Here is a 13729-nt window from a genome sequence, read left to right as displayed (position 1 = left end):
CGAGTTCAGATCCCAGTGCATGCCATCTCCCTTCCAGCGGCACATGGCATGTATCACCCTGGGCCTCATTTGCCAAGTGCTCTTCTGTAAAATGGGAATAATAATTGTCTCAATGTCATAGAATTGTTGTGGGGGACCCGTGGCATAGTGTAGGTGAAGGGTTGACACAGTGAGTTCAGACCCTGCAGCTCGCTGGGCAGGGAAGCTGGACAGGAGACTCCTTAAGGGGCCCACTGCGGATTCCCCCTTCAGCCTCTCCAGCCCTCCTTCTCTCTCACTCTCTCCCCACTACTCCCACCCCCAGCAAAATCCCAGAGTCCCAGGCCCCCGTCTGATCCCGCAGTGAACACCTTCACAAACATCCCTGTCTTCCAGGGGCACCCCTGGCGGGTGGTCCTTTCCCAAAGCCCACCTCCCTGCCAGTGGCGCCAGCAGTGGCCCTCGAGGGACAGATGCCCCCGAGATCGGCTTGGCACCTCCTCGGTCTGGAAACAGATAACACAGACTTGATGGGAGTCCCCAGGCCTGCTCTGTCTGACACCAGGGGCCTGAGGCCTCTCAGATGCCTGCCTGGAGCAGAGAGCTCCTTTCAGAGTGGATTGATTGATTGAATTTGCCCTGAGCACCCATTATTTCTGGGGTACCTGGCAGCCAAGGAGAGTCAGAGATGGACCACTTTCTCAAGGCCTTTGGACTGAGCGAGGCCACTCGGTAAGGATCCACTGGGTCACCCTTCAGGGGTCCTGAGCACAGTGCACTCACAGCTGCCCAGCTCTGTTCCCCCATGCCTCAGCATTCTGACTGGCCAGTGTGGGTGGATTGGAGTTTCAGCCCTGGAGGCAGAGGGCCTGCCTCCCCATCTGTGATTTGACCTCTTTGGGCCTCTGTCTCACCTGTAAGCCAGTACATGCTAAGTTGCCTCAGTCGGGTACGACTCTTTGTGATCCTATGGACCGTAGCCCACCAGGCTCCTCTTGTCTATGGGATTCTCCAGACAAGAATACTGGAGCGGGTTGCCATACCCTCCCCTGGGGAATCTTCCCGACCCAGGGATCAAACCCCGGTCTCTTTTGTCTCCTGCACTGGCAGAAGTGTTCTTTACCACTAGCACCACCTGGGTAAAGCCAGAGGGAAATGGTAATAACAGTACAGTGGTAGTAGTCATCGTAGTCTCGGTGGTGTCTGTCTCCAAAGCCAGCATCACCTGGGAGGGACCTGGGGGCTGTTCTGTTTCTTAACCAGCATCTGCTCTGGCCGCCGCCGCTGCTGCTGCTAAGTCACTTCAGTCGTGTCCGACTCTGTGCGACCCCATAGATGGCAGCCCACCAGGCTCTCCCGTCCCTGAGATTCTCCAGGCAAGAGTACTGGAGTGGGGTGCCATCGCCTTCTCCGCTGCTCTGGCTAGCTGGTGCCTATTCCTCCTCAGTGTCAAATACTGTGAATGTTCCCTGTGCTAACCTTTGTGTTTTGCCCTGGGATTAAATGAGTCAAGACGTGCTGGGCACGTAGTAACCATCACTTATGATTTTCTCGTTTATAATCACAGCTCACACTGATTGAGGAATAAGGATGTGCCAGGAACTTTCTATCTATTTATTCCTTATAATACTCACTCTCCAGATGAGGAAAAGGAGGCAAGGAACTGTTAGGTAGTTTGCTATGAGCCCCTCGATTTCAAGAGGCAGAGATGGGGGTTGATCCTGGGGAGAGTGTGGCACCCCAGCCTGAGCTCTTGACAGGCCTCCAGCCAGCACCTCTGGAGCCCATCCTGGTTGCAAGGTTGGGGTTCGGGGTGGTCGGCCCAGTGCACAGGTGGTGGGACAGTGTGGCAGGGCCGGGCTTGTCCTGTCAGGTGCTCCCCGCTCCATTCCTGCCCACACTCTGTTGGTCACGGGGCTGCCTCTAGCCCCCTCAAAGCCTTTGGCTATTGCAGCCTCCTCCTTCCCAGTCTCTGCTCTGTGCCCAGTATCTAGCACCACTTCGTAAAGCCCCTACTGTGTGAGCACCCACTCTTATATTGTTTTCCTGGCAACACCCTGGACCTTTGCTGCGACCTTTGCTTTGGCAAAGAGGGGGCCCAGGCTTAGAAAGGTAGAGCCACATACCCAGGGGTGAGCAGCTGTGCGAGGCAGTGCAGGACTTCAAACCTGAGGGGGCTTGTTTACAGGGAGCCTGGCCGGGCTTCCTATTCCTGTCCCTGGCTTGTGAGAGAGGAGGGAGCTGACATTCACGTCCAGAGGCCTGGGCAGATGGGCCATTTGCAGAAAGGAGCTAGACAAAGCCTGGGCACCTCCCCAGCAGAGGCATAGCCTCTGGGGCCTTGCCCCCTGCCTGGGCACGCCTGGGGGCAGGGGCCCAGCTGTCTGCTCGCCCACCCCTCTCTCCCCCAGGACTCACGCATGTGAGAGCAGACTCTGGGGGCTGTACAGGGGCTTGGGGGCTGGCAGGCTGGGACCCTCGGGAGTGTATCCATAGCAACCGGCTCTCTGAGGACTGGGTTCCCGTGGGGCTGAGGCTGCTGTCGGCTGGAGCGTGAAGCACTGAGGTTTCTGCCTCCCCCTCTATTTATGGGTAATAACAACATCGCCCCAGCTCTAGCCCCTTGTGGGCAGACCCCGGCCCTCATCAACTCACGAGATCGCCACAGTGCCTCATGCTGCTCAGGGTGGGGGGCTAGACTGGGTGCTCACTTGCTATACCTTACTGCAGGGCAAACAGACAGCTGGGTTCAGGGGCTTGTCCAGGTGACAGCTTTCTGTCACCCCGATCAAGACTGTCTGGGGTGGTCTGGGGCATGGAGCTAGGAAGGCAGCCCAGACAGTGGCTCCAGAGGGTGCCTGCATGGGGTCGAATCCCCTTGCCACTGCTTATCAGCGCTTGAAATTCTGCTTTCTCCGTCCCTGAAGGGGAGCTTGCAGAGTCATTGTGAGTATTCAGAATAAACAGTGCCTGCACACAGTAGGTGCTCAGTAAGCTTGGGCTGCAGTCATGATCAGGGAATTCAGCAGCAGTGGCTGTCTCTGCCCTCTCCTTCCTGCTCCTCTCCTGTCTCCACATCCCCGGGTGTGTGCTCTTCCTGCCCTGGGCCCCTCCGAGGTTGCTCGGGGCCACGCGAGGGGAGGCAGCCCTGGCCAAGGTCCCAGGGCTCAGCTCCGGTTCTCCTGGGCTGGGCCCTGCGGAACGGGTTTATGTCAGAGGAGGCGCTTTGAATGCCAAGTTCTACCTTTCTGTGCTTACATCTCCTGGTGGGAGCTGAGGCTCCAGAGAAGATGGGGTCTTTCAGGGATAGAGAAAGGGAGACGGGCCAGGAGAAGGTGTTGAGGTGAGGACGGAGGGCCAGCCGGGGTTGCAGCAGGAGGGAGAGTCCTGATCGGTTCTCTCCAGCCCAGAGGACCACATTGCCCCACCAGCTGCATGATGGACCCTGGGCATCCCTGACCTCATGTGCTTGGCTGGAAGGGCCATCTGTGGGGACAACTGACTATGTAGTGAGCCTTACTGGGTGTTGGTGCTGGTGAGCCCTTTTGTGGACAGGTGTGTGTATGCCTGTGAGTGTGAGTGTGTATACCTATGTGTCTACATGTGTGTTTGTGAGGGCTGGTGTACACCCTTGTGCCATGAGCTGCTTTTGCATCTGTGGGTGCATTTGGGAGTGGTGGGTGTGACTGTGAGGGTCCAGGGAGAGAACTGAAAGCCGGTGTGTCACTGGGGACGCTGTGCGAACTTGGGGTCCATGACGATGTTTCCACTTCTCTGAGGGTGTTGCACTTATGTGTCCGTGTTACAGGGAGCGAGTTGGTGTGTGTAACCTGTGGGTGTATCCATGAAGGTCTTGTGTGTTGGTGGTGAGTTGGAATGAGGTGTGTAGGATACTTGCAAGTATATGTGTATGTCCTCACACGCGTGTCTATGCCTGTGCATACAGGTGTGTGTGTGTGTGCGTGCGTGTGTGTGTGTGTGTGTGCAGGGGCCTGTGTGTGTGTGTGAACGCCCAGGCCCTTTGGTCAGCAGTTCCTGTGATCCCTCCCTTGGGCATCCCCAGGAGTCTGCTTCCCCACAAGGCAGGGTCCATTCCTTTTCCTGACACCAAGGGGTGGCCATATGGTTGGGGGACATTTGGGGGGTACCCTCTTGTCCTGCTCAGGCTCCTGGTGACTTATCTGTCAAGCCCAGTGAACCCACTTCACTCACTTCCTTGAAGAGGAACAGCACTTTTGGACCAGCCATGGCTGTGGCTTCCAGAAACTTCTAGCCAGGAGGCGGGGGCACCATGTTCCTTGTCCAGCAGTCTCCTCTGGGCTTCTTTGGCATGGAGCTTCCTGCGCTGTGCTTCATCCTTGCATTTACTTGTTCATTCACTCATTCATTCATTCAATCATTCATTAAGCGTCAAGGACTCTTAAACGGGCTAGACAGAGTGGTGGGGGACACGTATGTGAGGGGATGAATGATTCTGATGGTGGAGAAACTCGGGGTCCTTCTTTTCTGTGAGCACAGACCAGGAGTTGAGCCGTGGCAGGGTGTGCCCCTTGGAAGTCCTCAGTCCCTGCTGTCTCTCCTGGCTTGAAATCTCCTCTGCCCATTGTGAGACTGACTCCCAAGTTCCGTCCCCTCCACCTCCAGACTCACCCATCTTCCCGGGGTGTGTCTGTGCTGAATGCCTGCTTCTGGGACCAGCACTATGGCTGCTCCAAGGACATGCTGAACACCTAGTTCTCTGGAAACACCTAGGGCAGGGCCCTCTGGTCTCATCAGCGGGGGTCCTGCAGCCTGAGCAGGGACCCTGCCCAGAGCCTGAAGCTCCCAGCACCAGCTCTTCCAGTTGGTTCTCCGTTCATCTGTTCAACAGCCTCTTGGCAGTTGAGAGTCATGATGAAAGTTCAGTGCTTATTAGATGCTCACTGGGCGGGGTCCTGTGCAGGGTAATGGGGGTCCAGGATCCCTAGTTACCGAGGGATGGCTTCTCTTTATCCCTTCTGCCCTAATAGAGGGCTTGGCACATATTATTTTGCAACTTTGCCCATCTGCTCAAAAATTCTTCCCAAAGCGCTTGGTCTTTGCTGGGACCTCAGAGGTGAACAGAACATATTCTGGCCCTTGGGTTCTCATGGTGCAGTGGGAAGCAGACAAATCAATTGGCCGTGGCAAACTCTTTGGGGCTCAACTAGGTGGTTTCAGCACTAACTCAGGGGCCTGGGCAGACCCTAAACTCACTCTGGGTTGGGAAGAGAGGGCTTCTCAGAAGAGGTGACATTTGAACAGAGACCTTGAGGATGGAGAGGATATTCTGATGGAGGAAACAGCATAGACAAAGTCCCAGAGGTGAGACCAGGCAAGTTCAGGTGGGGCTGAGACAATTGAGCCCCCTGGTGGTTCACCCTGGCCCTATCATTGAGGGATGGGCCTCAGTGCTCAACTGAAACATCCAGTCTTGCCTTCTTTTCCAGAGGTCAAGGGAGGCCCCGTTATTCCAGGACACAAAGTGGTCTTCAGAAAACTTGGATGCTGTGAATTCCTCTCCCTTCATAGAAACCCACAGTTACATCCCTTCTCCCCAGTTAAGAACAACACCATCTGTGTCCACAGTGGGCTAGTTTCATACTGTGGAGCTCCACTTTTTGGAACCAGTCTTCAAGAAGCTTTGAAACTTTTTATGTTCTCCATTTTTCTGCCCCCTCCCCACAAAAGTACTTGGTCATAGCTCCCCGTGTGTGGAAGCCAGCTCTGGGATGACGTGGGGCCTTATGTGTCTAGGGCAGGTGAGGAATTCTTCAGTCATCCTTGAGTATCAGAGCTGATGGGAGCACTCTCGCTGGTTGTCCACTTGGTTCTTAGGGCAGGTACATAGTTAGATGCAAAGGGACATGGGTGCATAGATGGATGGATGCGTGGATGTGTGTGTGTGTGTGTGTGTGTGTGTGTGTGTAGATGGATAAATGGGTAAATTGGATAGGTAGGTGAAAGAATGGGTAGATTGATGGATAGATGGATGGACGGATAGATAAATGAATGGGTGTATGGGTATATGTCAGTTCAGTTCAGTTCAGTCACTCAGTTGTGTCCAACTCTTTGCCACCCCATGAATCGCAGCATGCCAGGCCTCCCTGTCCATCACCAACTCCCGGAGTTCACTCAGACTCATGTCCATCGAGTCAGTGATGCCATCCAGCCATCTCATCCTCTGCCGTCCCCTTCTCCTCCTGCCCCCAGTCCCTCCCAGCATCAGAGTCTTTTCCAATGAATCAACTCTTTGCATGAGGTGGCCAAAGTACTGGAGTTTCAGCTTCAGCATCATTCCCTCCAAAGAAATCCTAGGGCTGATCTCCTTCAGAATGGACTGGTTGGATCTCCTTGCAGTCCAAGGGACTCTCAAGAGTCTTTTCCAACACCACAGTTCAAAAGCATGAATTCTTCGGTGCTCAGCCTTCTTCACAGTCCAACTCTCACATCCATACATGACCACAAGAAAAACCATAGCCTTGACTAGACGGACCTTTGTTGGCAAAGTAATGTCTCTGCTTTTTAATATGCTATCTAGGTTGGACATAACTTTCCTTCCAAGGAGTAAGCATCTTTTAATTTCATGGCTGCAGTCACCATCTGCAGTGATTTTGGAGCCCAGAAAAATAAAGTCTGACACTGTTTCCCCATCTGTTTCCCATGAAGTGACGGGACCGGATGCTATGATCTTAGTTTTCTGAATGTTGAGCTTTAAGCCAACTTTTTCACTCTCCACTTTAACTTTCATCAAGAGGCTTTTGAGTTCCTCTTCACTTTCTGTCCTAAGGGTGGTGTCATCTGCATATCTGAGGTTATTGATGTTTCTCCCGGCACTCTTGATTCCAGCTTGTGTTTCTTCCAGTCTAGTGTTTCTCATGATGTACTCTGCATATAAGTTAAATAAGCAGGGTGATAATACACAGCCTTGATGTACTCCTTTTCCTATTTGGAACCAGTCTGTTGTTCCATGTCCAGTTCTAACTGCTGCTTCCTGACCTGCATACAGATATCTCAAGAGGCAGGTCAGGTGGTCTGGTATTCCCATCTCTTTCAGAATTTTCCACAGTTTATTGTGATGCACACAGTCAAAGGCTTTGGCATAGTCAATAAAGCAGAAATAGATGTTTTTCTGGAACTCTCTTGCTTTTTCCGTGATCCAGCAGATGTTGGCAATTTGATCTCTGGTTCCTCTGCCTTTTCTAAAACCAGCTTGAACATCAGGAAGTTCAAGGTTCACGTATTGCTGAAGCCTGGCTTGGAGAATTTTGAGCATTACTTTACTAGCGTGTGAGATGAGTGTAATTGTGTGGTAGTGTGAGCATTCTTTGGCATTGCCTTTCTTTGGGACTGGAATGAAAACTGACCTTTTCCAGTCCTGTGGCTACTGCTGAGTTTTCCAAATTTGCTGGCATATTGAGTGCAGCACTTTCACAGCATCATCTTTCAGGATTTAGAATAGCTCAACTGGAATTCTATCACCTCCACTAGCTTTGTTCGTAGTGATGCTTTCTAAGGCCCACTTGACTTCACATTCCAGGATGTCTGGCTCTAGATGAGTGATCACACCATCGTGATTATCTGGGTCGTGAAGATCTTTTTTGTACAGTTCTTCTGTGTGTTCTTGCCATCTCTTCTTAATATCTTCTGCTTCTGTTAGGTCCATACCATTTCTGTCCTTTATCGAGCCCGTCTTTGCATGAAATGCCCCCCTTGGTATCTCTAATTTTCTTGAAGAGATCTCTAGTCTTTCCCATTCTGTTGTTTTCCTCTATTTCTTTGCATTGGTTGCTGAGGAAGGCTTTCTTATCTCTTCTTGCTATTCTTTGGAATTCTGCATTCAGATGCTTATATCTTTCCTTTTCTCCTTTGCTTTTCGTTTCTTTTCTTTTCACAGCTATTTGTAAGGCCTCCCCAGATAGCCATTTTGCTTTTTTGCATTTCTTTTCCATGGGGATGGTCTTCATCCCTGTCTCCTGTACAATGTCACGAACCTCATTCCATAGTTCATCAGGCACTCTATCAGATCTAGGCCCTTAAATCTATTTCTCACTTCCACTGTATAATCATAAGGGATTTGATTTAGGTCATACCTGAATGGTCTAGTGGTTTCCCTACTTTTTTCAATTTCAGTCTGAATTTGGTAATAAGGAGTTCATGATCTGAGCCACAGTCAGCTCCTGGTCTTGTTTTTGCTGACTGTATAGAGCTTCTCCATCTTTGGCTACAAAGAATATAATCAATCTGATTTCGGTGTTGACCATCTGGTGATGTCCATGTGTAGAGTCTTCACTTGTATTGTTGGAAGAGGGTGTTTGCTATGATCAGTGCATTTTCTTGGCAAAACTCTATTAGTCTTTGCCCCGCTTCATTCCGTATTCCAAGGCCAAATTTGCCTGTTACTCCAAGTGTTTCTTGACTTCCTACTTTTGCATTCCAGTCCCCTATAATGAAAAGGACATCTTTTTTGGGTGTTAGTTCTAAAAGGTCTTGTAGGTCTTCATAGAACCGTTCAACTTCAGCTTCTTCAGCGTTACTGGTTGGGGCATAGACTTGGATTACTGTGATATTGAATGGTTTGCCTTGGAAATGAACAGAGATCATTCTGTCGTTTTTGAGATTGCATCCAAGTACCGCATTTCAGACTCTTTTGTTGACCATGATGGCTACTCCATTTCTTCTGAGGGATTCCTGCCCACAGTAGTAGATATAATGGTCATCTGAGTTAAATTCACCCATTCCAGTCCATTTGAGTTCGCTGATTCCTAGAATGTCGACATTCACTCTTACCATCTCATGTTTGACCACTTCCAGTTTGCCTTGATTCATGGACCTATGTATGTGTGTTTAATGGATGGACGGGTAGGCAGGTTAGGTAGATGGACGGATGGGTAGCTGGACAGCTAGATGAATGTATGGGTGTGTGTAGATGGATCAGTGGGTAGATCGAGGGTAGGTTGATGGACAGGTGATGGGTAGACAGATGAACAGGTCTGTGGATCTGTGCAGTGGATGCAGCAAGCATAGATGGGTGGAAGATGAGTAGGTGAATCTGATCATGCTTCAGGCAGATCAGCCTGACTCAGCTTCAGTTCCATGGTTCTTCCTGTGTGCCCTCACTTTGGGATGGTTCAGTTTCCCCAGGGCCAGCAGAGAAGCAGCTTCCTTCAAATGGAGCTTGTCAGCCCTTTCCCTCTGCGAGGCTGACTCGCAGAGCTGGAGTCAGAGGCAGGTGGGAAGATAATGGCCTGGAGAGACCTGGGAGCAGGTCAGAGCCATTCTAGGCAGTCTTGAGCTGTGACCTCCAGGAACTTTTGCTTTCTGCTCTGTTCTGCATCCTGACTGTCTAACTCCTTTCCTTTTGGTTTCCATGCAGAAAAAGACATACCAGTGCATCAAGTGCCAGATGACCTTCGAGAATGAGAGAGAGATCCAAATCCACGTTGCCAACCACATGATTGGTAAGAGCACGTTTCCTCCCACCTGGGCTGCGGCCACCCCTCAGGGCTGAAATGTGCGGGTCCGGTCATCATTTTGCTGGCTTTTAGCTCAAAGGATGGCGTCACTGCTGCTACTGCTGAGACATTTCAAATGAGACTAAAAATGTCAGAGCTGGAGCACTTTCTCCATCCGGACCCTCTTTTCGTGACTCTGTTCACATTAGAATCAAACTTTTGACAATCTCTCCCATTTCTCAGCACAAATTTCCCTCCATTTCTGAATCAAAGTGCTTTCCAGTTGTCAGGCACTCAGGGGCAATCGTGCTTCAATTGTGTATGTCATGACATCGAACAGATTTAACTGCTCACATTTCCCCACCAAACGCAGGCAGTTCCTCAGGCACAATGTCAAAACAGAATGCTTACAAAGTTATTTCGCTACTTTTTCTATTCCTCTTCAAGCAGTCTTGGACTTTGGAAAATTCAGCCTTTTTTAAAAGGGAGTATCCAAGGTCCCATTGTGTTCCCACTTGGCCTAAGGGATGGAGGAAAGCTTTGAGGTCTTCCTTGTCTTCTGTGGGTGGGTGTGGTCTTGCTGGCAGCTGGGAGGGCACAGCTTTAAGAGGGCATAGCAATTTCTGGTGCACAGGGCTGGCCCAGGGCATGGGTTTGGCAGTAATGGCCTTGGGAGCTCCTGGAGTTTTGGTGCTCTGGGTCTTTGGTGGAAGCGTGATCACCTTTGCCAAGACTTCCACAGTCTGAGTGGTGAGAGGTCTGTCCTGGGTTGAGCATCCTGACCCTTACTTCCTTTCCACTTTTCTGCCTCTGATATCTTTTCATTAAAGTTTTAACAACAGCCATGCCAACTGAGTACTTTTTTCCAAAACCCTTGATCTCATAGTTAAAAAAAAGTCTCCTTCACGCTGTTCACCTATAACTATCACAACATTGTTAATCTGCTATACCCCAATACAAAAATGTTTTTGGTGTTTAAAAAAAAAAGTCCATTTAAATGTCCAGCTCAGTGGATCCTCACAAACAGAGCACTCCAGGGTAACCAACACCCAGGTAAAGAAACAGACCATTCTCCAGTCTCGGAAAGCCCCCCGCTTGACCTTCTCCAGGTCCTTCCCCCAACAAAAAGGTGTCACCATCCTGTTGTCTAACAGCAGAGGTCACTTGGGGTGGTTTTGCATTTTATATAAATGAGATCACACAGTCTCTGCTCATTTGTGTCTGGTGACTTTTACTTGTTCATATTATTGACTGTGATTGGATCTTCTCACTAGTGGATGCTGTTCTATCGTGTGAACACATTACCGTTTATCTATTCTTGATACACATCCTAATGGGCATTTGGGTCGTTTCCCTTGTGGGATTATTTCACATAGTGTGCTGGTGTGAACATTCTTGTGCGAGTCATTGGTGAACATGTACATGCAGTTTCAATGGGAATATTCTTGGACTCAGACTGGGGAGTCATAGGATGTGAGTGGGTACTCTTTCAGTAGATACAGACTAATACATTTGCAAAGTGGTCATATGAAGTCTTGCTCTCACCCCAGCCTGTGAGAGCTGCATGTCTGTGCCATCATCTGCATTGTACATACCAAGAACCACTGCAAAGGTCCTTCTGTAGTGTGTCCCTGCCAGGGTCTGTGAGTTTGGATGCCTAGCATCCCAGTGACTGACTCGGGGCAGGTGTCCTGAAGGTGCTGACCCTAACTGGGTGCCTGGTGGGGCTCCCTCAATGATGAAGGGACATGAGGAGCACAGGGGTGGCAGGTAGGGCCCTGGGAGTTCGGCCTGACAGGGAGACTGCTGACTTTTTAATTTCTTCTGTTTGAAAGTCCCCCCGCTGAAGCAGAGGAAGGAAACCGCCCTGTCAGTCACAGACTGCCGAGAGCGCTTTCACTGCGGTGTCGGGGAGGTGAAGATGAAGATATCTCAAAATGTTTGCTTTTGTAGCAGGTGTTAATGTGTGCTCCTGTTTGTAAGCACGAAGGGCGAGAGGCTGGCTAATTGGACCACAGTGGTTTCAAAGGTGTTTCTCCCTGCTCCTCTCTCCTTTCCACCTATCCTTTCCGCGCAGAGCTGGGGAGCTGCAGTGTCCTCAGATGGAAGGCGAGGGCCGGCGCCTCACTGGAGTGGTGAGAGATGTGAGGGGAGGGCTTGATTGGCATTCATGGGAGAGGGGGGCTTGATTGGCACCTGGGTCTTTGTGCGAGCCGGGGGCGGGGCTCCGGCGAAGGAAGTGGCTGGACAGGGCCCCTCCCCTGAGCCTGCGCAGTGCCGTGAGCGGGGCTGTTCTCAGGCCACGTGGAGGATGGGGGCCTGGGAGTCGGCAGCAAGGAGCTTGGTCTCAGAGCCCAAGCGTCCGGGCAAGACGTTTATGCAACTGCACAACGTCTCACAGGCAGGGCCTTGGCTCATGGCCATGAGGAACGGGCTAGGACCCCGCTGGCGCCACACCTCTGGTGCCGGGTGGTACCTCTTCTTATTCTGTCCGGCCCTCCCCACCTGTCCGCCCTTCACTGGCCTCGTCATCTCTGTCCATCAAGGAACAGCAAGCACCCGCTGCACGTGGAGACCTGGGGTGGTCCCTGTAGGTGACAGAGGGTGAAGGGGACTTGGGTTGTGCCCTCAGAGACCTCCCAGCGTCCCGCCGAAGCCCTCACAGTGCACACCCTGCGGGGTGGAGGGACGTCACCTGGGTGAGGGCGCACACAGCTGCCGTGTACTGAGCCTACCACAGGCCGGCTACTCTACGTAGCTGCTAGTTCTATACCTCACAGAGGAGGGTTAATGGCTTTCCCAAGTTCTTCCACCCAGGAAATAGCAGAGCCAGGGTCTCCATAAAAGCCAGTCTCTCTCCACTGTGCATGGCTCCCCCACCAGGGCCTGTGGTGGGAGAGACACAGCCCTACCCTCTGCCCACGGAGAGGCTGATGGGTGTCCAAGTAAGCACTGTGCAGTGAGGTTGATGCTCCCAGAACAGGGGCTGCTGGGTCCAAATAGGTCCGTCAGGAAGGCCTGGGTTTTGAAGGATGAAGAGGAGTTTTCTCTGTGGTTTAGGGCCATCGCTGGCAGGGGCAGCAGCCTTGGCAGGGAAGGACAGTCAGAGAGAGCAGGGCCCTCAGAGAGCTGATTGTAACAAGGAGGCAGGTCCTTGAAGGATGGGTGTTGTTAGGCTGAGAAGGTGGGGAGCAACATCTGGGGGAGGACCCTGGGTGAGTGGAGCTCAGAGACAGCAGCAGAGGAGGTGACTGGGGACGGGGGACCCTGACCTGGCCAGGATGGAGGCATTGCATGTGGTAGCCTTGTGGGCAGTGAAGGTGGGGAGGTGGTGTGGGGCTGGACCATGGAGGACCTTAAGGCCAGATTAAGGGATTTGGATTTGGGAGCCCCAAATCTGGGGACCCCTTGGCAGATGCTTTATTTGATTTCTGCTGAACCCCAAAGAGGTGTCAGACAGGGCCCACATTCCCACACGAGCTGGGCAGTACTGGGACTGTGTGTTCTCAGGCTCCCCTGGGCCTCCCAGACCCTATTGTGATTTGAGGAGACACTTTGTTCATCTGTGTCCCTGCCTGGTTCCTGTAGACACATGAATGTGTGATCTTGGGCTTACCCACTAGGGAGCCACTGAAGGTTTTGGAGCAGAGTGTGGCCTAGAGCAGCTGGGTGCTTTAGGGAGGCTCAGGGGGGAGAACGTGGAATGAGGCAGCACGGTATGGTCAACTGCGTGGAAAGGTATTGGAACAAGGTTTAGTGAAATCCTTGAAAAAGCAAGCCACCAAACAGAAAACAACAGTAAAATTCAGCAGAAGAAAAGTAATAGACTCTGATGAAGATGACGAATATTGAATTTAAGATGTCTGGAGACTGGAACTTAATGGAATGATTCTAACACAGATAATACTTGGCAGAAGTTAAGATCTGATGGAGTGTTTACTTTGTTTATTATTGTCTCTATGCCTTAAAAAAAAATAAACTTGTTATGCAAAAACAGACCTGCCTGGTCTGGTCCAGGGGTCAGGGAATGAGGCAGGGAGAGAAGGCAGGCCATAGGACATCCATTTGGCTTGTGCTGTGGGCCTGTGGGCCCTGGTGGCTTGGGGAAGGTGGTGGGGGTGACAGTGGGAGGTGTGAATGGAAGAGAAGCAGGCCCAGGAGCCCTGGGTGGGGGCTGGCACGGCAGAGCTGGTAAAAACTGCCCAGTGTCCCTGTGGACAGCTTCCCCCTGCTAAATGACCCGAGCCCAGAGTGGCTGCCTGGAGCCAGCGGGGGTA

General features: G+C 51.6%; 1 protein-coding gene across 3 annotated transcripts in view; it reads left to right on the top strand.

Annotated features, from left to right (window-relative positions):
* Positions 1 to 13729, top strand: part of ZNF423 (zinc finger protein 423) — a 345767-nt gene that overhangs the window by 199523 nt on the left and 132515 nt on the right. For all 3 annotated transcript variants that reach the window (XM_061387117.1, XM_061387119.1, XM_061387118.1), the window contains one exon: positions 9374 to 9458. In XM_061387117.1, coding sequence (XP_061243101.1) covers positions 9374 to 9458 — 85 coding nt within the window. The remainder of the gene's footprint in view (positions 1 to 9373; positions 9459 to 13729) is intronic.

The sequence above is a fragment of the Bos javanicus genome, chromosome 18 (genome assembly GCF_032452875.1).
Source record: "Bos javanicus breed banteng chromosome 18, ARS-OSU_banteng_1.0, whole genome shotgun sequence".
Classification (NCBI taxonomy): domain Eukaryota; kingdom Metazoa; phylum Chordata; class Mammalia; order Artiodactyla; family Bovidae; genus Bos; species Bos javanicus.
Note: the sequence above shows the minus strand (reverse complement) of the source record. Positions and strands in the feature narration are given on the sequence as shown.